The sequence below is a fragment of the Trachypithecus francoisi genome, unplaced genomic scaffold (genome assembly GCF_009764315.1).
Source record: "Trachypithecus francoisi isolate TF-2019V2 unplaced genomic scaffold, Tfra_2.0 Lachesis_group1, whole genome shotgun sequence".
Taxonomy (NCBI): Eukaryota; Metazoa; Chordata; class Mammalia; order Primates; family Cercopithecidae; genus Trachypithecus; species Trachypithecus francoisi.
The window spans coordinates 86,929,649-86,951,756 of NW_022681454.1; the positions used below are offsets into that span (position 1 = coordinate 86,929,649).

Below are 22,108 nucleotides of genomic sequence, written 5' to 3' on the forward strand. Positions count from 1 at the left end.
TGAGGTTACGATATCCGGCCATTTGAGTTTTGACAGGGATGCCAAGGCAATTCCATGGGGACAGGCAAGCTGGAACAACTGGAAATCCATAAGAAAAAAAATGAACCTTTATTCTTACCCTATATTGATGCAGGAATTTTTGCTTCTTAGCTCAGCTAAAATCCAGGTTCTTGTTTCACCACCAGGAACAATTAGGCACATGAATACATTGAGAGGTGAAGAGTGGCATTTATTAAAAGAAAGCTCTCAGCAAAAAAACAAGGAGGGTCCTGCCAAAAGGCTCCTAGCTCACAGACTGAATAATAGGTCAACGCACACAAGCTGAAGACGTCTCGCTCCTCCCTGCTGCATAAGGCTGAATTCCCTGTGGCTGCAACCCACTCTCCCAGTGCAGGTGGGCCCCCAAGTGCCTTGTGGGCATGCTCAGACAAGACCCTGGGCAGGCTTCCTCAGCTGCACAAGAGCTTGTGGGGCAGGTCAGAGACTCTCCAGGGACCCTCCCTTATCTGCCTCCTGCATCTATCAATACTGTAAAGAATAATTCATTTTAAGTATAATGAAGACCAAAAATTATAAAACTTTTAGAAGGTAACAAATGAGGAAATCTTATAATCTCGAGTTTAGCAAAAATTTCTTAAGTAGGACAAAAAAGGTATGAACTATGTAAAAGAAAAAGTGTATCAATTACATCAAAATTTAAAACTTCAGTGCTTCAAAAGACACTTAAAACGAAGAGGCAAGCCACAGGTAGAAAACATTTCAAAACCTATAGCTAATAAAGAACACGGTATGAAACACATAAAGAACTCAAATATAATATATAAAGAACTCTCAGATAATAAGTCAAGCTAGCTAATAAATAAATGGTCAAAAGATTTGAATACACTACACAACGAAGAGATACTCCTGCCTTGGCCTAAAAAAGGGCTGGGATTACAGGCAGGAGCCCAGGCCTAGCCTTGTCAGTTGATTTTCGGTGACCCTTCAGAGTGCAAAGGGTAAGTTTTCTCCCGTTTCCTGTTTCCTACAACCGACAGACCCATCAATTGGTGAATGGATAAATAAACTGTGGCATGTCCACACGATAGACTACCATTTAGCAATAACCCAAAGGAATTACTAATTAAACACAATAGGATGAAGCTCAAAGCATTGTGCTAATTTAAAAAAGCCAGACATCACTTAGGTATGGTTCCGTTTGTACGCATTCTAGAAAAGGCCTAAAGCACATCACTGTTGCCAGGCACCCAGGAGTACATAGCTGAGCAGGCGCGAAAGGGGTGGGGGAGGGGTGGCTGACTGCCTAGCTCTGCCCAGTTTTATCTCGGTTTGAGCCCCGCGCACAACCCTTCTTTTTTTCTTTTTGATAGGGAGTCTCGCTCTGTCACGCAGGATGGAGTGCATTTGCGCAATCTCGGCTCCGCCTCCCGGTTCACGCCATTCTTCCACCTCAGCCTCCCCAGTAGCTGGGACTACAGGCGCCCACCACCACGCCTGGCTAATTTTGTTTTTTGTATTTTTAGTAGAGACGGGGTTTCACCGTGTTAGCCAGAATGGTCTTGATCTCCTGCTCTAGTGATCCACCCGCCTCGGCCTCCCAAAGTGCTGGATTACAGGCGTGAATCACCACGCCCAGCGGCGGCGCACAACGCTTAACAAACTTTGGCTTCCCTTATCCCGCCCTCTGGAAATGCGTGTGTCAGGGTGCCTCCTAGCGGAACTGCAGCGTTTCCTCGAAAGCCATTCCGTCCAGGAGTTAAGGTGGCCGCTGCACGCCCGGGAACACTTTCTCAGTCCAGCCCACCGGCCTTTACCCCAGCCAACGACCTGTTGCCTTTGGCCGCCTGCCAAGTCACATTAGTTTCCTTTTCCTTTTCGATTCCGCCCCCTAAAAACAACAACAAACATTGTTTCGTTTCCCACACGAGCTGCAGGCCCCGCCCCCAAGCTGCACGTGGGGGGCGTGGCGTCCGGGCAGGGGCTCTATAGCTGAGGCTGCGGTTCCCCGACGCCACGCAGCTGCGCGCAGCTGGTTCCAGTTCTGCCTCGCGACGCACGGGGCAGTGGGCGCGCTGAGTCCTGGGACAACGCGTTCTCTCCTCTCGCGTCTGGGCCTGGGACCTCGCAAAGCGACGATGGAGCGGAGGTCGCGGAGGAAGTCGCGGCGCGACGGGCGCTCGACCGCGGGCCAGACCGCCGCGTCTCAGCCCGCGAAGTCTCCGGACGCGCAGCTCTGGCTGTTCCCCAGCGCCTCAGGCTTCTACCGCACGCTGCTCCGGAGGGCCGAGGTGACGCGCCAAATCTGCTGCTCGCCGCGGCGCCTCGCGGTCTTGGAGCGCGGCGGGGCGGGCGTCCAGGTTCACCAGGTGCTCGCGGGGAGCGACGGCGCCCGGACGCCGAGTGAGTGGGGCTGGTGTGTGAGGGCTGTGAGGGGCGGGCGGCCGGGGGTCCGCGCCTGAGGGAAGAGAGCCCAGAAGGCCGCAGACGCGCGCCTGGCTCAGGTCGTTTCGCCGACGCCGCACCTGAGCTTTTTTATCCTGGTCCGTGTCGGGTGCGGGGTGAGCGGGATGCTGGCGACCAGCGAATCCTCCACTCAGCAAAGTGGCCGGTGCGGGGCATGGGGGCAGCATCTTCGTTCTTATAGCCAGTCTGGCTTTCTCATAGGTTTCTGTTCAAGTTTGTCCCCCCGTTCCCCGCCCGCCACATCTTCCACTAACTCGTTTTGAGGTAGTAGTCACTGCTCCAACTTTGGGAGCCATTCTCAGTGATGGGATTTTACCTTGGCCTTCAGTTGCACTTCCACGTTCTCATCGAAGTGGGGGAAATAATTGCCCACGTTCTTTAAAATTTTGCCCATCTGTGGAGTGAATAAATTGGTATCTTGCAGCGAGTTTATTTTGCATTTAACTACTGGACGTTTGCATTCCTTTTTCGGTAAACTGCTTGTTTGTCTTTGCCTGGCTTTTAAAAAATTGAGTTGTTAAATCTTTTTCTTATTTGTATGGAAGAGGTATTTGAGTATTGAATAAGAATAGCCTTTTGCCCGTTGTACATGTTGTAATATTTTTCTCACTTTGCCTTTTGTGGATGTTGTTTTTTATTGTGCATTTTTTGGGGGGTAGTCAATCGATTTTTTGTCTGTTAAGGAGGCTTATGGATTTTATGTTAGGTTGGAAAGCTATCCACACTCCCAATATTTTAAAAAATGTACTCATCTTTATAGTAATTTTAAGGTTTTTTTTTTAAGTTAAAAGTTTTCACATGCTTGGAATTTAAGTACTGAGGTAGGAGGGGAGCTAGATTTACTTGCTTTTCCAAATGCTTAGCCGATGTCCCAATACCATTTCTTAATACTTCCTTTTATTCAACTGATTTGAGATGCTGAGACTCTTTAAAAGAAACCATAGGTCCGCTGGGCCATTTCTTATTACCAAACTGTTTTGGTTCCCCTAGCATTTGTAATATGGTTTGTGCTTTGAGATTTTCACATGTATAAATTCTATTTCATTAGCACTGAAGATGAAACAAGGTTCCAAAACTATCCTAGTTTAATTTTTGTGAACAAATTAAATAAGAGTACATTTTAACTAACGGACAGTTTAAAATCTCTTAACTTTAGAAAGGGCCAAATGTGCACTAATGCCGATGAAAAATGTTTTCAACAGCATCCTCTTTAAAAATAGTACCCCAAACATAAACTTTCCTTTTAAGAATATAGGCATTGGCTTCTATTGGGAACTGTTGGGAGGTGTTTATTACTGTTATTTGCTTTTTGGGAGAAAGGAATGTGTTTCAGAATACACAATCTATTTGTTCTTGAAATGAGTTATGTTGTCTTAAAGTTATATTTTCTTTTTCGTCTTTGTCATTTCAAATTTCGTTTGTCTTCACTTAATAAACAAGAACCTAAAAGCAGATATTTAATTGGATATTTTAAGGGTATGTTCCATTTACAACAAAGTATAATCAGTATTTTTTCTGATTAAAAAAATATACGTCAAGACAATTGTCATTCCTAATTTGCTTTGCCTACCAGAATTTTCTTAAGAGAAGTTCATGGTAAGTCAACCTTGTGTAGTTGAAATGTTTCCCAGATGTTTTAAGTGTATTATAATGAAATTAGTAATACAGTAGGTAATAATCAACGTGATGATAGTTCCTGGTTGGATTTGCTTTGTAGAATGCATTAAATTAGGAAAAAACATGAAGATACATTCCGTGGACCAAGGAGCAGACCACATGCTGATTCTCTCATCAGATGGAAAACCATTTGAGTATGACTACAACATGAAACATCTAAGGTAGGGAACTTTTTTCTTTTATTAAAATTAATTTTAATCAAAAGACAATAATTTTTGTAGGAAAATGTTACCATATCTGATTGTTGTCCCCTGCTTTATATAGTAGCATCTTAAGTAAATGATAACTTCTGAACTGACCAGTAAAGTCCTTATGTTCCCCAGGGCAGGTATCATGTGTTGTTTTGGCATTTAAAGAAAATGATTAAATAGTCTGCCTAGCCCTAAATTGGACTTTTACACTCATTAACTCATTTGATCCTCACAATAGTCCTATAAGTTCAATTTCTGGAAATAAAAGTTTTTAACCTAGAAAAAATACACATTACCATGAAATGATTTGAGACTTTTCCCTAGTAGATTATATGAATTAGAACTCATTTTCTTTTTTTTTCTTTTTTTTCAATTCTTTTTTTTTTTTATTATACTTTAAGTTCTAGGGTACATGTGCATGACGTTTATATCATATATAACTCCCCAATGCAATCCCTCCCTCCTCCCCACTCCCCATGATAGGCCCCAGTGTGTGATGTTCCCCTTCCCGAGTCCAAGTGATCTCATTGTTCAGTTCCCACCTATGAGTGAGAACATGCGGTGTTTGGTTTTCTCTTCTTGTGATAGTTTGCTAAGAATGATGGTTTCCAGCTGCATCCATGTCCCTACAAAGGACGCAAACTCATCCTTTTTTATGGCTGCATAGTATTCCATGGTGTATATGTGCCACATTTTCTTAATCCAGTCTGTCACAGATGGACACTTGGGTTGATTCCAAGTCTTTGCTATTGTGAATAGTGCCGCAATAAACATACGTGTGCATGTGTCTTTGTAGTAGAGTAATTATAATCCTTTGGGTATATACCCAGTAGTGGGATGGCTGAGTCATATGGTACATCTAGTTCTAGATCCTTGAGGAATCGCCATACTGTTTTCCATAATGGTTGAACTAGTTTACAATCCCACCAACAGTGTAAAAGTGTTCCTATTTCTCCACATCCTCTCCAACACCTGTTGTTTCCTGACTTCTTCATGATTGCCATTCTAACTGGTGTGAGATGGTATCTCATTGTGGTTTTGATTTGCATTTCTCTGATGGCGAGTGATGATGAGCATTTTTTCATGTGTCTGTTGGCTGTATGAATGTCTTCTTTTGAGAAATGTCTGTTCATATCCTTTCCCCACTTTTTGATGGGGTTGTTTGTTTTTTTCTTGTATATTTGTTTGAGTTCTTTGTAGATTCTGGATATTAGCCCTTTGTCAGATGAGTAGGTTGCAAAAATTTTTTCCATTCTGTAGGTTGCCTGTTCACTCTGATGGTAGTTTCTTTAGCTGTGCAAAAGCTCTTTAGTTTAATTAGATCCCATGTGTCAATTTTGGCTTTTGCTGCCGTTGCTTTTGGTGTTTTAGACATGAAGTCCTTGCCCATGCCTATGTCCTGAATGGTACTACCTAGATTTTCTTCTAGGGTTTTTATGGTATTAGGTCTAACATTTAAGTCTCTAATCCATCTTGAATTAATTTTCGTATAAGGGGTAAGGAAAGGATCCAGTTTCAGCTTTCTACTTATGGCTAGCCAATTTTCCCAGCACCATTTATTAAATAGGGAATCCTTTCCCCATTTCTTGTTTCTCTCAGGTTTGTCAAAGATCAGATGGCTGTAGATGTGTGGTATTATTTCTGAGGACTCTGTTCTGTTCCATTGGTCTATATCTCTGTTGTGGTACCAGTACCATGCTGTTTTGGTTACTGTAGCCTTGTAGTATAGTTTGAAGTCAGGTAGTGTGACGCCTCCAGCTTTGTCCTTTTGACTTAGGATTGTCTTGGCAATGCGGGCTCTTTTTTGGTTCCATATGAACTTTAAAGCCGTTTTTTCCAATTCTGTGAAGAAAGTCATTGGTAGCTTGATGGGGATGGCATTGAATCTATAAATAACCTTGGGCAGTATGGCCATTTTCACGATATTGATTCTTCCTATCCATGAGCATGGTATGTTCTTCCATTTGTTTGTGTCCTCTTTGATTTCACTGAGCAGTGGTTTGTAGTTCTCCTTGAAGAGGTCCTTTACATCCCTTGTAAGCTGGATTCCTAGGTATTTTATTCTCTTTGAAGCAATTGTGAATGGAAGTTCATTCCTGATTTGGCTCTCTGCTTGTCTGTTACTGGTGTATAAGAATGCTTGTGATTTTTGCACATTAATTTTGTATCCTGAGACTTTGCTGAAGTTGCTTATCAGCTTCAGGAGATTTTGGGCTGAGACAATGGGGTTTTCTAAATATACAATCATGTCATCTGCAAACAGGGACAATTGGACTTCTTCTTTTCCTAACTGGATACCCTTGATTTCTTTCTCTTGCCTGATTGCCCTAGCCAGAACTTCCAACACTATGTTGAATAGGAGTGGTGAGAGAGGGCATCCCTGTCTTGTGCCAGTTTTCAAAGGGAATTTTTCCAGTTTTTGCCCATTCAGTATGATATTAGCTGTGGGTTTGTCATAAATAGCTCTTATTATTTTGAGGTACGTTCCATCAATACCAAATTTATTGAGCGTTTTTAGCATAAAGGGCTGTTGAATTTTGTCAAAAGCCTTTTCTGCATCTATTGAGATAATTATGTGGTTCTTGTCTTTGGTTAGAACTCATTTTCATCTTGCATTTATTCCTGCATCATAAAATTATTGTTTGCATAATATTTTATTATAATTATGTAATGCATGTTTTTTCTTAAACCACTAATTAAAACATACAGTATTTAAAAAATAATTTTAGATGTACTGAATGTGATGCAATAAATTGAAAGTTTTTTCTTGAGCTTTGTTTCTAATTAAATACTATTAATGGTTTTGAAATCCATGTTGTAACTTTCATTATGGCAATTAACACAAAATGTATTTTCCTTCATCAGGTTTGAAAGCATTTTACAAGGAAAAAAAATAATTCAGATCACGTGTGGAGATTATCATTCTCTTGCACTCTCAAAAGGTATTTTTCTGTAATATTAATAGTTTTGTAGAAGTAATACATGTGTGTATATGTGGAGCCAGTAGAATGTCTATATTTCACTTGTAACAGGACAGAAATACAGTTTTAAATTTGATATAGTTCCGAATACTATTCTTAAAGCAAATACATAATGAGAGAATTCTTGGATCTGTAAAATGTTCAGGTTTCTATAATTACTATTCCTAAATTTGATACGATGTTTTTATTTTTCAAGTACAAAACAGTGAAAATTTTCTGAATAATCAAAACTGTTTTCTCTACAGCTGGTCCAGGCCTGGGGCCACCCTTTTCCAGAAACTGCTTCCCTTTTCCTAACAGTCTTCCAACTTCCACTCTTCCGGCTCAGAATCCCCTTTTGTGGCCAGGTTGCAGGCCTCTGATATGTTTTAACATATCATTGTTATGTTTTAACATAACATTGCCTTTTGAATTCAAGGATTCTCCCTGACCCTGTAGTATTTCCCATTTTCTATCAGACACTGTCATGATGGGAAATGGAAGCAGTGAATGTAAATTATTTCCTAAAGAAACTTGACTGTGAGGCCAGGCTTGGTGGCTAATGCCTGTAATCCCAGCACTTTGGGAGGCTGAGGTAGGAGGATCACTTGTAGCCAGGAGTTTGAGACCAGCCTGGACAACATAGGGAGACCCCATCTTTACAAAAAAACTTAAAAATTAGCTGGGCATGGTGGCTTGCACCTGTAGTCCCAGCTGCTTGGGAGGGTGAGGCAAGAGGATCCCTTGAGCCCAGGAGTTTGAGGCTGCAGTGAGCCATGATTGTGCCGCTGCACTATAGCCTGGGTAACTGAGCGAGACTCTGTCTCAAAAAAAAGAAATGTACTGTGAATGGAATAATTAAGATAGCAGTAGGGTAATAGAAGGGAATTCGGAGTCAAGGGAATTTTTGTTAATATATAGGACTGATGTAAACATGTTCATAAACTGAATAGAATCTGGGATTCAAGGGAAGTTAATAATTAGTGAGTATTGACCTTCATTTCAAAGCCTGTTGAGATTTGATAGTATGAACTTGTATCGGAAAAAACTGATCATTTGACTTCATTAATTCATTAACAAATATTTCATATTATCTACTGTGTTTTGATTATGAAGATGAAACGCACACACCCTGCCTTTAAGAAGCCCAGGGTCTAGAGGCATGTATGTACACGGGATATTCAGAGTTTATTACTAGTAAATCACAGTACAGAAATAATAAAAGTTGGGGAAACAAGAAAATAAGCTGGTCATGCTCATCATTATATTCTTGGTGGTTGACAGGTGCATGAAAATTGTGTGTGAAGGAGAGGCTCTGCTTACCACCAGATCCTGCACAGTATCTTGCAAAGAGATGCCAGTAAACCTTAATTCTCTGGTGTATTTTTTAAGACTCGATTAGATATTGTCAGCTCTATCAGATAACATCTAAGAACACTCCCTAAAAAATGTGCTCCATATATTCAGTTAATGGAAGAAGAAACTGACTCATTTGAGCAACTGTAATTTGAAATTAATTTTAGTTGTTGATTTGGGATCTTGTAATTTCAGATGAATTTTACAGTTATTTATTTGGGATCTTTAGGCACATGAAAGGAAGGGAGATAGAGAAAATAGTAGCTCTGGGGTTTTTCGCAGAGGTAGATTGCTTCTGTTTTTCATGGGCCCATCCTCTGAGTGTTTTAAAGTAAATATTTCTTGAATTTGATTTACGATCAAATTTATTATGTTGAAGATATTATTTAATATGTTCAAATAGCTTCACCTTTGAGGTAAGGGATAAGGAAGTGTAACTGTCACTGCTAAAGAGAAGATTCTATATTTTTCTGTGTCAGACATAGGGTAACTGAGAGTACCATTAGTGCAAAGGTACAATATTGTGATATTATACTATGTAGAGCTTGCATCATGCTTTAGGGTAATGTCTGCTGCATTTTAAATGGAATAAAACAGCATTTGCTTTGTTTATGTCAAGGTGGTGAGCTTTTTGCCTGGGGACAGAACCTGCATGGGCAGCTTGGAGTTGGAAGGAAATTTCCCTCAACCACCGCACCACAGATTGTGGAGCACCTCGCAGGAGTACCCTTGGCTCAGATTTCTGCTGGAGAAGCCCACAGCATGGCCTTAACCATGTCTGGCAACATTTATTCGTGGGGAAAAAATGAATTTGGACAACTAGGCCTGGGCCACACTGAGAGTATGGAACACATTCTCAGATTCCTGTCACCAACACTTATACTTGTTAGATGAGTTTAATGGACCTCCCTGTCAAATAATGGTTCAAATCTTCACTTTGATTTGCAGTGCTCTTCCTGATTACCTCGCTGTCTTCAGGGCAGAATCAGTCCAAGAGGCATGGGTAGTGTGGAAGTTGTTACTGTAATTGAGACATGTTTCAGGGCTGTGTGTGAGATGGGAAAGGGCATTGAATTAGGGATGAGAACCTGGATTCTGAATCCCACTTTGCAGTTTACTAACTACAAGCCTTGCCCAGTCACTAAACTTTTCTGTAAACCTCATTTTCTGTAAAGTAACAAGTTTGGATGAGATGACCTTTAAAGCCTTTGCACTTAAAGTCTGTTAGTGTATTATTACAAAAGAATACTAAAATTATATTTAAGAAATCACATATCCTGATCTTATTCTATAAGGTATCAATTATGTCTGTAAACACACAAAAACACACATGAAGAAACATGTAATTTCCACTATTGAACAAAGCTAATGGTAAACTTTCTCATGATCCCAAACAACTCATTAGAGTTTTCAGGTGTAAGAAATTCTGCTCCTTTACCCAGCTGTGGTACTGTATGCATTTCCCTGGATCACTGGTTACTCATTTCTCTCTGACACAGTGCAATGCTCATTACACAGAATAGCCAATAAGTCAGTGTTAGAAAAATATTCAAAGGAGAGAAGAGAACAAGCGGCCATTAAACTACTTCGGCTGAATCTCTGAGTGCTTTGACATGAAAATAATCATGAAGAAAAGAGGTAGTGTGAGGTGATGACACTAGTAGATAATTTGAAAGAAAAAGGAATTGCTATGATCATTAAAAGTAATTCTAGATGGTATTGGAAATATCTAATGTGCTGCAATTAAAGTGAATGAAGTCAGAATTGAGAACAGGCTTTGGGACGTGGTTTGACCCTTTCACAGGTGGGTGCCCCTAAGTGTGACCCTTTTGGCCACTGGTCCCACCTTCACCCTGAGGCATGGAACTTGATCTTAAACATGGCAACATAGAGCCTTGTCAGAATATCATGAGAACTGTTGTCGCTGGGTTGAGAAGCAGCAGTCCAAGTAACTGCAGTGTGAAACTCAGCATTTCCTTTTGGTCACTTCAGCTATTTTTTTCCTTACATAGGTAAAGATTCTCCTTCCCTTATTGAAGCACTAGACAATCAGAAAGTTGAATTTCTCGCTTGTGGTGGCTCTCACAGTGCCCTGCTCACACAGGTGGGTGTACCCTTGTCTCTTTTTGGCTGTATTTTTAGAACATTTTGTATGGGAAGCTGGTGTTTCCCAGGGAAGAAAGGTCATCACTTCCTACATGTAGGACTGTCCTTCTGATATTTAGGAGCTTTACTTTGACAGTGCTTTTTATTAGTTATTCACTTTGCATTAGTGAATACTACTTTTTTATTTTATTTCTCTAGCATCTGATATTCCATTCCCTTTCCTTAGGATGGGCTGCTGTTTACTTTTGGTGCTGGAAAACATGGGCAACTTGGTCATAATTCAACACAGAATGAGCTAAGACCCTGTTTGGTGGCTGAGCTTGTTGGGAATAAAGTGACTCAGATAGCATGTGGAAGGTAAGTTGTAAAGTATCAATGAAAATTGATGAATGCAGTAAACTAGATAGTAATTTAATAAAATTTCTATCAGTTTCTTTGAGATTTAAGTATCAAACATTTTCAAATCAGTGAAAATGCTTAACTTATTTAGATAAACGTAATAACCCTTTTACTATACATGGTTGTTTTCTTTGTTGTTGTTTTTAACGAGCAGGTACAGTTCACTTTCTGCTGTCTCCTTAATGAAAATACCTTTGTAACTATTCAGGTGCACTTTTGTCTTTAAGAAAAATAAGTCATTAATTGTTTATTTGGGAAAAGTAAAGCACGAATCACAAAGGATTATTCATTAATGTAATCACCCTCTCTCACAATGCCTTGCGGCCAACATACTTTTTAATGACCAGAGTTCTTTCATTGTAGCCTGCGCTAATCACAGTAAAGTATGAGACATAGTCAGTGATGGTTTGAGTGAAATATTCCTAAGAAGTTTAATTTTCACAGCTCTTTTTTAGAAGATTAAGGTAAAATGTTTTGCTCAGACTCCTTGGTTTATTTAAAGGTTTTTTTTTTTTTTGAGGCGGAATATTGCTCTGTCGCCCAGGCTGGAGTGCAGTGATCTCAGCTCACTGCAACCTCCACCTCCCAGGGTCAGGTGATTCTCCCACCTCAGCCTCTGGAATAGCTAGGATTACAGACGTGCACTGCCACAACCGGCTAATTTTTTTTTTTTTTTTTTTTTTTGAGACGGAGTCTCTATCGCACAGGCTAGAGTGCAGTGGCACAATCTTGGCTCACTGCAAACTCCGCCTGGTTCACGCCATTCTCCTGCCTCAGCCTCCCGAGTAGCTGGCACTACAGGTGCCTGCCACCACGTCTGGCTAATTTTTTGTATTTTTAGGAGAGATGGGGTTTCAACGTGTTAGCCAAGGTGGTCTCTATCCCCTGACCTTGTGATCCACCTGCCTCAGCCTCCCAAAGTGCTGGGATTACAGGCATGAGCCACCGTGCCCGGCCACAACTGGCTAATTTTTGTGTTTTTAGTAGAGACGGGGTTTCGCCGTGTTGGCCAGGCTGGTCTTGAACTCCTGACCTCAGGTGATCTGCCTGCCTTGACCTCCCAGGGTGTTGGGATTACAGGGGTGAGCCACCACGCCACTGTTTAATTTTTTGGTCATCAGATATATCAGTGCATGTCTTGCCAGGGGGATATTGGGAGTTGATGGGGTTAAAAAATATTTTCCCCCGTATACACTACTCTTTTGGGGAGTTTTTCCCTCACTAAACATAGAGTAAAATTCAGACTGTATTTGAATGTTGGGTTCATTTGTTAGTTTACTGAAACCATTCTTGTAAAAAACGAACATGCATACTTTCAGTCTGATTTTCTTATAATCTTGGAGTAGAATTACATAAATGGGTAATATTAAGGTAGACCAAATTATCGGAATATGAGTCTGTTCACCAAACAAACGTCTCTTCAATATTGATACCTCATTCGGTATCTCTTAAAGCAGTCTTATCACCTCTTTGGATTCTTCATTACATACAATCCTTTTGAGTAGCATGTGTTACAAGAGAAGGAGGCAAGTTGGAGATCTGTCTTAATGCACATCAGGGCAATACCCCTACTAACAGGACAATTCACTGGAAAGACTCACAAACTTACTGAAAGCTATTATACTCATAGTCACATTTATTACAAGAAGAGGATACAAATTAGTACCAGTCAAAGGAAGAAACGTAAGGGCAGGGTCTAGGAGGGCTCCAAATGCTGAGCTTGTGGCTGTCATCTCCCCTTGGAGGAGGTGGATGGTGTTATCTCTTCTGGCCTGATAATGTGACAGGATATACAGAATTTGCCAACCAATCAGAGAAATTCACCCACCCAAGTTGAGAGTTGTGTTTGTTTTTTCTGGTTTTTTTTTTTTTTTTTGGAGACAGTACGGGATGTACATAATTTGCCATTCAGTCACAGAAGTTCACCCAAGTCGAGAGTTGTTTTTGGTTTGGCTTTTTTTTTTTTTTTGAGACAAGGTCTCACTCTGTCACCCAGGCTGGACTGCAGTGGTGCTATCATGGCTTACGGCAGTCTTGACCTCCCAGGCTCAAGCAGTCCTCCTGCCTCAGCCTCCTGAGTAGCTGGGACCACAGGTGCGTGCCACCGTGTCCACCTAATTTTTAAATTTGTTGTAGAGATAGGGTCTCCTTATATTGGCCAGGCTGGTCTAAAACTTCTGGGCGCAAAGTATCCTACTGCCTTGGCCTCCCAAAGTGCTAGGATTACAGGCAAGAGCCACCACACCCAGCCTAGATTGAGGGTTTCTATTGGGATTTTATTGCTGAGGCATGATTGGTTAAATCATTGCCCAGGTAGTTGAACTTAATCTCCAGCTCTGCCCTCCTGTAGGTCTAAGGGCTTGGGAGATTCTGTGGGTTTAGAGGTTACCTCCCAGGAACTGGGCACCAGCCAGACCTCTCTGGGCAAGGCAGATTCCTTGCTACACAACAGTATAGTGGAGATACAAACAAGCAAATCAGTAGGAAATCAGTGTGGTAAAGGTCTTTGAGAAATTAAATGGGAACTCAACTGAGTCTTCCAGGATGGGAAGAGAAGAGACTCAGATAGTTTCCAAGAGGTGGTGACTCAAACTGAGGGTGAAAAATGAGCAGAGGGCAAGGGGAGGTGCTTGTTCCAACAAAGGAACACCATTCGCCAAAGTACGACATCATGGTCTTGAGTGGCCTTTGGGTTCCACAGTCTTTTCAGGTACATGTTGATTTCTTGGTTTCCAGATGGTTTTCATCCTTTAAGAGGTGTTTAGTTTCACTCTCACTGGGTAACATAGTTTTGGCAATTTACTGTATTGTTAAACACTCTAATCATTGTGGATAATTAAGGATTGACCATATGTGCTTTTATTTAATAGGTGGCACACGCTTGCCTATGTTTCTGATTTGGGAAAGGTCTTTTCCTTTGGTTCTGGAAAAGATGGACAACTGGGAAACGGTGGAACACTTGACCAGCTGATACCGCTTCCTGTGAAAGTATCATCAAGTGAAGAACTCAAACTTGGTAAATGCTATAGGAACATAGGGTTTGGCATAGTATCTTTTTAGAGAAAATGATTTTTCTAACTGGGTAATGCAGCAAAGAAAACAGTATATGACTATGAAGGGAGTTTCTTTAAATATTGGTTTCATTTTTTTACTGGTAAACAATTCAAGAGTCAGTCTGATTTATTGAGGCAAAATAATTATTCTGTATTACTCCTTCAGATTAGGATTAATGTGAATTTAAATGATAAAATAGACAGTGGATTCAGAGGCATATGCAGCTCTCATTCCAGTTTGCAAGAGACTTAACTAATTCTGTGGTGGCTGGTTGCCCTGGTTAAGTTGATCCACAGTCATATAAAACCCTCAGAATAATGAGCAATCAACATATACTTGGCACTGAACTGTGCTCAGCACTTACTTGTGTTATCTCACCAATCCTTGTAACGGTTCTGGGAGGTGTATTCTGTCACTTCTGTTTTATTGGAGGATAAAGAGACTTGGAGAGAAAAGAGTTAGCCACTTACTCATGGCCAGTAAGTGGTTTGTCTGGAGTCGAACCTGTGCCCTTTATGACCTCAGTCTGAGCTCTGAAACACTCCACTATAGAAGCACCTTGGAGCATTTCTGTTACTTGTTTCTGAAAGCTTAGTGGTGATCTCAAGTGACAAAATTTACTCATTTCTTGTGGGAAAATGAACAGTAATTTCCTTAAGCAGCATGTATTATCTTTGATTCCTTATAACCAGTTACATGGGCTTAAAGTACTTATATTCTTTATAGTCAGCGTCATCGGTTAAATCTTGAGGCCGAGGCGGGTGGATCACAAGGTCAGGAGATCGAGACCATCCTGGCAAACACGGTGAAACCCCATCTCTACTAAAAATAAAAAAAAATTAGCCAGGCGTGGTGGTGGGCGCCTGTAGTCCCAGCTTCTAGGGAGGCTAAGGCAGGAGAATGGCGTGAACCCGCGAGGCGGCGGAGCTTGCATTGAGCGGAGATCGCGCCACTGCACTCCAGCCTGGACGACAGCAAGACTCCATCTCAAAAAAAAAAAAGTAATGGGAGTTTGAATTAAACTGATAGCATTTAGCTAATCAAATATTTGCATTTTATATATAAATATTTATATTATGTATATTAAACTGATGTCACATGTCCACCTTGTGAATTACGTATGTTTGCCAACTAGACTTTACTCCAAAGTATATGTATTTCAGCTTCTTAACTGGTGGAGGATGTATTAATTTTGTCTATTAAGATGACTATGTTTAAGAAGAATTTGAAGTTATTTAAATTGAACACGCCTGTTTGTGCTAAATGACTTTCTAACACTCTTACTTATTGTGCATCCTTTCAGAAAGCCATACCTCAGAAAAGGAGTTAATAATGATTGCTGGAGGGAATCAAAGCATATTGCTCTGGATAAAGAAAGAGGTAAAAATAGATCTCCAGGTGTTCTATAACCTGGTATTTTAAGGAAGACTAAGGGTTCTAGTATCTAAGTTTGATGAATTCCAAAATCATCAGTTTACTAGGCTGACTTTTTGGGGGATAGCTGGACATTACTGATTCTTTATTGTCTAAACTACATCAGTATTTTCCCACAAAAATCAGCAAAATTTTCTCTGGTGAATGTCTGATCAGTGTGATTTCCATAGACTCTACTTACCTTTTGGGGGCTACTTGCCAGTGATGTTTGGTCAGTATCCTTGCAAACAACAGAGTGGCAGATTCTAAAAATGACTTTAAAGGCCAGTACTAAGAAAGACCCCAAGGTTCATGGGCTTGCAAATAAAAAGTCCCTAACTTCCCTGCCCTACTTCACCAAGTGAAATCGAGTTCCTCACACTTCTGCACACAGCTCTTTCAGGATCTTCCCTTCCCGTCAAGGCTGTCTGATGTTCACTTTAATTTGATTGTATTTGTATAAAGTGCTGAGTGTTGAGGCCCTCAGAGAAATTTACTCTCAGTCTAAGCCCCCTTGGACAAGAAAGTGGCAACCAGACAAATGATTGATTACTTATTGGTTGAGTATCACTTTGTGATTGTCCCAGGGCTGTATTACCCATATTTAAAAGTCAGTTTTACCCTCTAGAGTGTACCTAAAAGTTGGGTACCTATCTCTCATGTATCTAAATTATTGTATTTTACTTTTCTGTTTGTTTACAGAATTCCTATGTTAATCTGAAGAGGACAATTCCTATACTGAATGAAGGGACTGTAAAGAGATGGATTGCTGATGTGGAGACGAAACGGTGGCATAGCACAAAAAGGTACATCCCACAGTCTGTCTGCTTATATAACACTCTCAAGTATCATTTCCCAAACTGGTTCTGCACAGCAGTATGAGATTTTGTAGTCAGGGTTTTCCAGAGAAACAAACTAATAGGATATATGTGTATTTCTGTCTCTCTCTCTGTTTCTATCATGTCTATCTGTCCATCTATCCATCTGTGGAGGGGAGAGAGAGAGAGATTATTTTAAGGAATTGTCTCATGAGATCGTAGGGGCTGGCAAGTTCAAAATCTGTAGGACAGGCCAGCAGGCTGGAGACTTGGGGAAAAGTTGATGTTGCAACTCAAGTCTAAAGCCAATCTAAAAGCAGAATTTCCTCTACTTTGGGTGACCTCAGCCTTTTCTCTTAAGGCCTTCAACTGGAAGAGGCTCACTAACATTATGGAAGGTGCTTTCTTTTTATTCACTCGTTCAAGTGCTTTACTCAGTTTACTGTTTTAAATGTTAATCTTGTCTAAAAAAATATTTTCATAGAAACATCCAGAATAATATTTGATCAAATATCTTGGTACCATGGCCTAGCCAAGTTGACATATAAAACTAACCAACAACTAGCATATAAGCTCCATGAGGACAGCTTTCTTTACTGTATGGTTTCTCCAGGCCTCTGTTTATGTATATTGTGACTCTCTGGCCAGAAAATACAGTCTATAGTATTCCCCAGTCCCATTCGATACTGGAACCATTAGTCTATGTTCCTGTTATTCTTAGCCAGACAATTTGTACCATTCTTCTCTAAACCATAGAACTGCAGTCTTATAGAACTCCTGCCTATTCTTACAAACATCATCTTTTAGAAATATTTTAAAGTATGGCTTTCTAATTCTGGAAAATGATTGTACAAAATGGTTGCACAAAATAATTGCATCATAATTTGCAGAGCATAAATAATTAAGAACTGTACAACTACTGCTAAGATGAAACTCAGCATACTTCTTCCCCCATTTAATTTCTGGTAATTTATTTTGTTTCTACTTCAATGGAATAGAAATAAATAGGACTTGCATAGTTGGTGGGGTGGGAGTATTTTGTTTGTTCAAGAAAGTTCTGACCATAAATCAAGCCTTTCCTCTTTATTTGAGAATTCTCTTAGTATGTATAAACTTTTTTATTTCCCATGTTTGCCACTGAAATTTTGAGATTTACCAAACAGAATGGACTTTTGGAAGCCAAGATAATATGCGTACAGATAGGAGACAAATGGAGAGGTTAGAAGGATTGTTACAAGATGTTGTATTTATCATGTTTCATGCTATAAAGAGGCTGTATGTATGTATACCATGTGATTTGGTTTAACCAGTGTCTTATTACTAATACAGGGAAATCCAAGAGATATTTTCATCTCCTGCTTGTCTAACTGGAAGTTTTTTAAGGAAAAGGTAATATATGTAATAAATTAATTGTATTAAATTGTATTAAGAGTACCGTGAAAGAGGATAAAAAATGATTGGAGGGTAAAATAATTAGCTGTGTGTTCATCCCTTTGTAAAAATTGTTTTTTAACAAAAGTAAATATATGCTTGCTGTAGAAAATGTCAAAAATACATACAATAAAAAGAAAGTGAAAATCTTCCATAATCCATCACTTAAGAGTAATAGCTAGCACTTATGTATATATTTTTTCATGCAAATGTATTATTTTACAAAAAATGAGATCATACTGGTTTTTTGTTTTTGTTTTTTTGAGACAGGGTCTTACCCTGTCATTGCCCATGCTGGAATGCAGTTGTGTGATCTTGGCTCGTTGTAATCTCTGCCTCCTAAGCTGTAGCAATCCTCCCACCTCAGCCTGAGTAGCTGGGGCTTCAGACACATGGCACTACACACAGCTAATTTTTGTATTTTTTTGTAGAGCCAGAGTTTTACCATGTTGGCCAGGCTGGTCTCGAACTCCTGAACTCAGGCAATTTACCAGCCTTGGCCTCCCCAAGTGCTGGGATTTCAGGGGTAAGCCACCGTGCCCAGCTGGATCACATTGTTTATACATTGTTTTCTACTTAATGTTTGCCCATTTTACATTTTGTTCTATCTCTTTTGGTGTATATATGTATATCTATATATATCTATATATATATATATGTTTTTTGTTTTTTTTTTTTGAGACAAGGTCTCCTGGAGTTACAGCATCATGGTTCTTGGGCTCAAGCATCATCAAACTCTTGGGCTCAAGCAATACTCCCACCTTAGCCTTCCACGTAGCTGGGACTACAGGCATGTGCCACCATCTCCTGCTAATTTTTTAACTTTTGTAAAGACAGTAGCTTTGCTATGTTGCCCAGGCTGGTCTTGAACTCCTGGCCTCAAGCAGTGCTCCCACCTCAGCCTCCCAGTGTTGAGATTATAGGTGTGAGCTACCACACGCAGCCGGTAACATAATTTTAATGGCTGCATGACCTTCCATTAGAAGGTCTTCCATGAGAAGATACTTAAGCATTTCATTAATGACTTTATATTGTAGTACTAAGAAATTATTGGTCAGAAGCCCCCTCTTTTGGTTCCTACTTTTCAGACCATTTAACTGGAAGAAATGGATGTATTTTTTAGAAATGGGAAAAACCTTTATCTTTTTTCTGTAGCGCTCCTTCCTTCCTTCCTTCCTTCCTTCCTTCCTTCGATCGGTCCTTCCTTCCTGTGGTTGGTCCTTCCTTCCTGTGGTCGGTCCTTCCTTCGTTCCTTCGAAAAACATTTATCTTTTTTCTATGGCCCGCCCTTCGTCCCTCCCTCCCTTCCTTTTTCTGAGGCAGGGTCTCGCTCGGTCACCCAGGCTGGAGTACAGTGGCATGTTCACAACTCACTACAGCCTTGACCTTTCAAGCTCAAGCGATTCTCCTGTCTCAGCCTCCCTCTGTGGCTATTTTTTTTAAACTGGGAAATATTTATTTTTTTAATCTGTTACAGATAAGACAGCATCTGAGTTAAAGTCTTATGGTATATGTAGTGAAAGCAGCCTTGATATTTTTTGGTATTTTAGAAAAAATAATGTTGTGTACTACATTGCATTTGTATTTAGACAATTTATTATAGTTATACACGAGAAAAAATGTAATTTTGTTGAAATGGGGCAAGCTCTAGGAGAAACTGCATCTAGGGAGATAATCTAACAAGATAATTTATCTTTCTTCTGCAGAAGAACTACAGAAATGATGCCTGTTTATTTGGACTTAAATAAAGCAAGAAACATCTTCAAGGAGTTAACCCAAAAGGACTGTATTACTAACATGGTATCTTCAGATTGTTATGTGGAGAAAGAAAATAGACCAGAATATTTCTTATAAGAACTCAAAATTTTAGAAGAAATGTTTTGTGTTAAGGGATTCTCTGAGACCTTGTAGCATATTCAGATTAAGTTAAACTCAGATAACAATTAGGAGTTTGCCCTTTTAGGGTGAAATAGTTGGCATAGTAGTCACACAGGTTACAAATATTCTAAATAATGTGTCTGTACACAAACACACATGCACATATATGCATACACATTCCTAGAGGGAAGTTTTTCAACTCAGGGCTTTAGGAAGATGATTAAGGATTTGTTGAGATTGGCACACTAGAATAAGAACATTTTATATGCAATCCTTTTAAGCGTAAATGTAGAAATGAGAACATTTTTTCTGATATGAATATCCTCACCAGGGACTGCCTGGATTCTTTGTTTTTTTTTTCCATTCCACTTTTCTGTAGATTCTAGAATGTTCTTGTTCTTTATGGGATGATTGCTTCCTGTTTCAGCACTGTTAGTACTATCTTTAGGTATTTTTTCTTGCAGGTGCTCCAAACATGCTTCCTTCTTTTTATTTTTATTTTTTTGGAGACAGAGTCTTGCTCTGTCGCCCACGCTGGAGTGCAGTGGCGCAATCTTGGCTCACTGCATGCTTCCTTTATTAATTTAGTTTTTCTTAATGTAGTCTTTATTATTTCCCTGTTTTTTTTTGTACTGGTTGATACAGGGATACTACTTTCTGTTCTTTTCTGCATTTTTTTCCTCTCTGGGTCTCACTGTAGTTCCTTCTTTTTTTCTCTCTCCTTCCCTCCTCCCTTCCTTCCTCTAGCCTCCCCCCCATTTTTTAGTCTCTCTCTGTGTTTATATCCCTCTTCTCTTTCTCTCTCAGTCTTTGCTCTCTCACCCTTCCTCCTTTCAGCTCCGGCAGTTGCTCTGTCTGCCACAACTAGCGTTCTCTATTTCAGCTGCAGGTTTTCTCATGCGCTCCTTTCTTTCAAGGGAAAATGGAAAGTTCAGTTGTCTTTGGCAGAACCACAGCCCCACTGGGGGTCTGAGGTGAAATGGTTCCCTAATTATGTACCTTTATTGGGACTCTGCAACACTTAGTGCTGCCTGTATCAACAACCCAGAAACTCTGTGGACTATTTCATCAACATTTGTTAGTGCTCATTTTCTTTTGTTTTTTAAAATCCTCCTGTGGGGGCCAGTTTAACTTTCTGTAAGATTCTGAGTCATTGCTACTAAATCCAACCATGGAAAGATTACCAAAAATAGAAGCCCTTTTGTGCATCTGTGAAGGAAAGGGATTGGATCAGTTCATCATTAAGGGCTCCACCTGTTTACTAATTATACCTTGATTGTGCCACAGAAAGAACATATGGTATGTAAATGAAATAATCATGGGGCACCCTTGACCTCCATTGTTTCAGAATAAGATGATTGGATTAGAAGACCTGTAAATGTTTCTTTCTATCTTGAGGTTCTGTGATATGGACTCTCAGACCTTTGGCATGTGTTCATTTATTCAGCAAACATTTGAATACTTACTATGTGCTGGGCACTGTAATGATGACTCTTGATGAAGAATGAAAGAGATATACTCCCTGTCCTTTAGAAGCTCATGGTGTAGTAAGGGAGACAGATACATACATGCATACATTAATGCAAATACCTGGTGTGTTTTACACTTCACTGTCTTCGCTAGTGCCTAGTTTAGAATGTAGCCTGTGTGCAATATTTTTGGATGAATTGAGTCATTATTAGGGCAGTGAATAGTTAGCTCTATTTACTCAAAAAGTTGCCCAGAGGAATTAAGATCTTACCAGGTGCTCACGTGGAAGGGCATTTGAGGCAGCTAGAAAAGTGTAGGCCAGAGCACAGTGTGTCAGACAATAGGACTGGCTTGAGGGTATCACAGTCATTCTAAGGATTTGGAGTAGGTAAGGAGGCTTAAGGTTGTGTCTGACGATGAGCAAGGAGGTAGAATGCGTGTGTACTAATAAGATGTTGAAATAGAGTTGTCAGGTATACTAACTCCAAAGACTGAATCTCATTGTGGGAGTCCAATATAATGTTTTAATATAAAAATAGGTAATTACAACAATTTGTACATTTACAGATATCATTTAGCCACTGTCTCATAATATAACGATTAAGAATTTGGGCTTTGGAGTCAGAAAGATCCAGAGAAATTCCCACTTAGCTGTGTGACCTTGAGCAAGTTACTTAATGTCTCTGAATCACAGATTTCTCATCAGTAAAATGGGATTAATATCATCTATGTTAGGGAGAAACTATAAGGGTTAAATGACCTAATTAATATATGTATATCACTTAGCACAATAATTGACAAGTAGTAAGTATTCCATAAATACTAGCTTATCTTCATATTGGGATTTTAAACAAATCATTACTATGATCTAAGCACACATAACAAAAATTCA

General features: G+C 39.9%; 1 protein-coding gene across 2 annotated transcripts in view; it reads left to right on the top strand.

The window, feature by feature from the left end:
- The first annotated feature begins 1,972 nt into the window (after window positions 1-1,972).
- Window positions 1,973-22,108, top strand: part of HERC5 (HECT and RLD domain containing E3 ubiquitin protein ligase 5) — a 60,515-nt gene continuing 40,379 nt past the window's right edge. Inside the window, exons 1-11 of one of the 2 annotated variants that reach the window (XR_004438040.1) lie at window positions 1,973-2,400; window positions 4,181-4,301; window positions 7,197-7,273; window positions 9,267-9,488; window positions 10,660-10,751; window positions 10,980-11,110; window positions 14,023-14,168; window positions 15,510-15,586; window positions 16,322-16,425; window positions 17,767-17,826; window positions 19,575-19,668. Coding sequence is in view for 1 of the 2 variants with exons in the window: in XM_033214793.1 (XP_033070684.1) it covers window positions 2,136-2,400; window positions 4,181-4,301; window positions 7,197-7,273; window positions 9,267-9,488; window positions 10,660-10,751; window positions 10,980-11,110; window positions 14,023-14,168; window positions 15,510-15,586; window positions 16,322-16,425; window positions 17,767-17,826; window positions 19,575-19,668 (1,389 nt within the window). In the remaining variant the exon portion in view is untranslated. The remainder of the gene's footprint in view (window positions 2,401-4,180; window positions 4,302-7,196; window positions 7,274-9,266; window positions 9,489-10,659; window positions 10,752-10,979; window positions 11,111-14,022; window positions 14,169-15,509; window positions 15,587-16,321; window positions 16,426-17,766; window positions 17,827-19,574; window positions 19,669-22,108) is intronic. The other variant, XM_033214793.1, reaches the window with a different exon arrangement.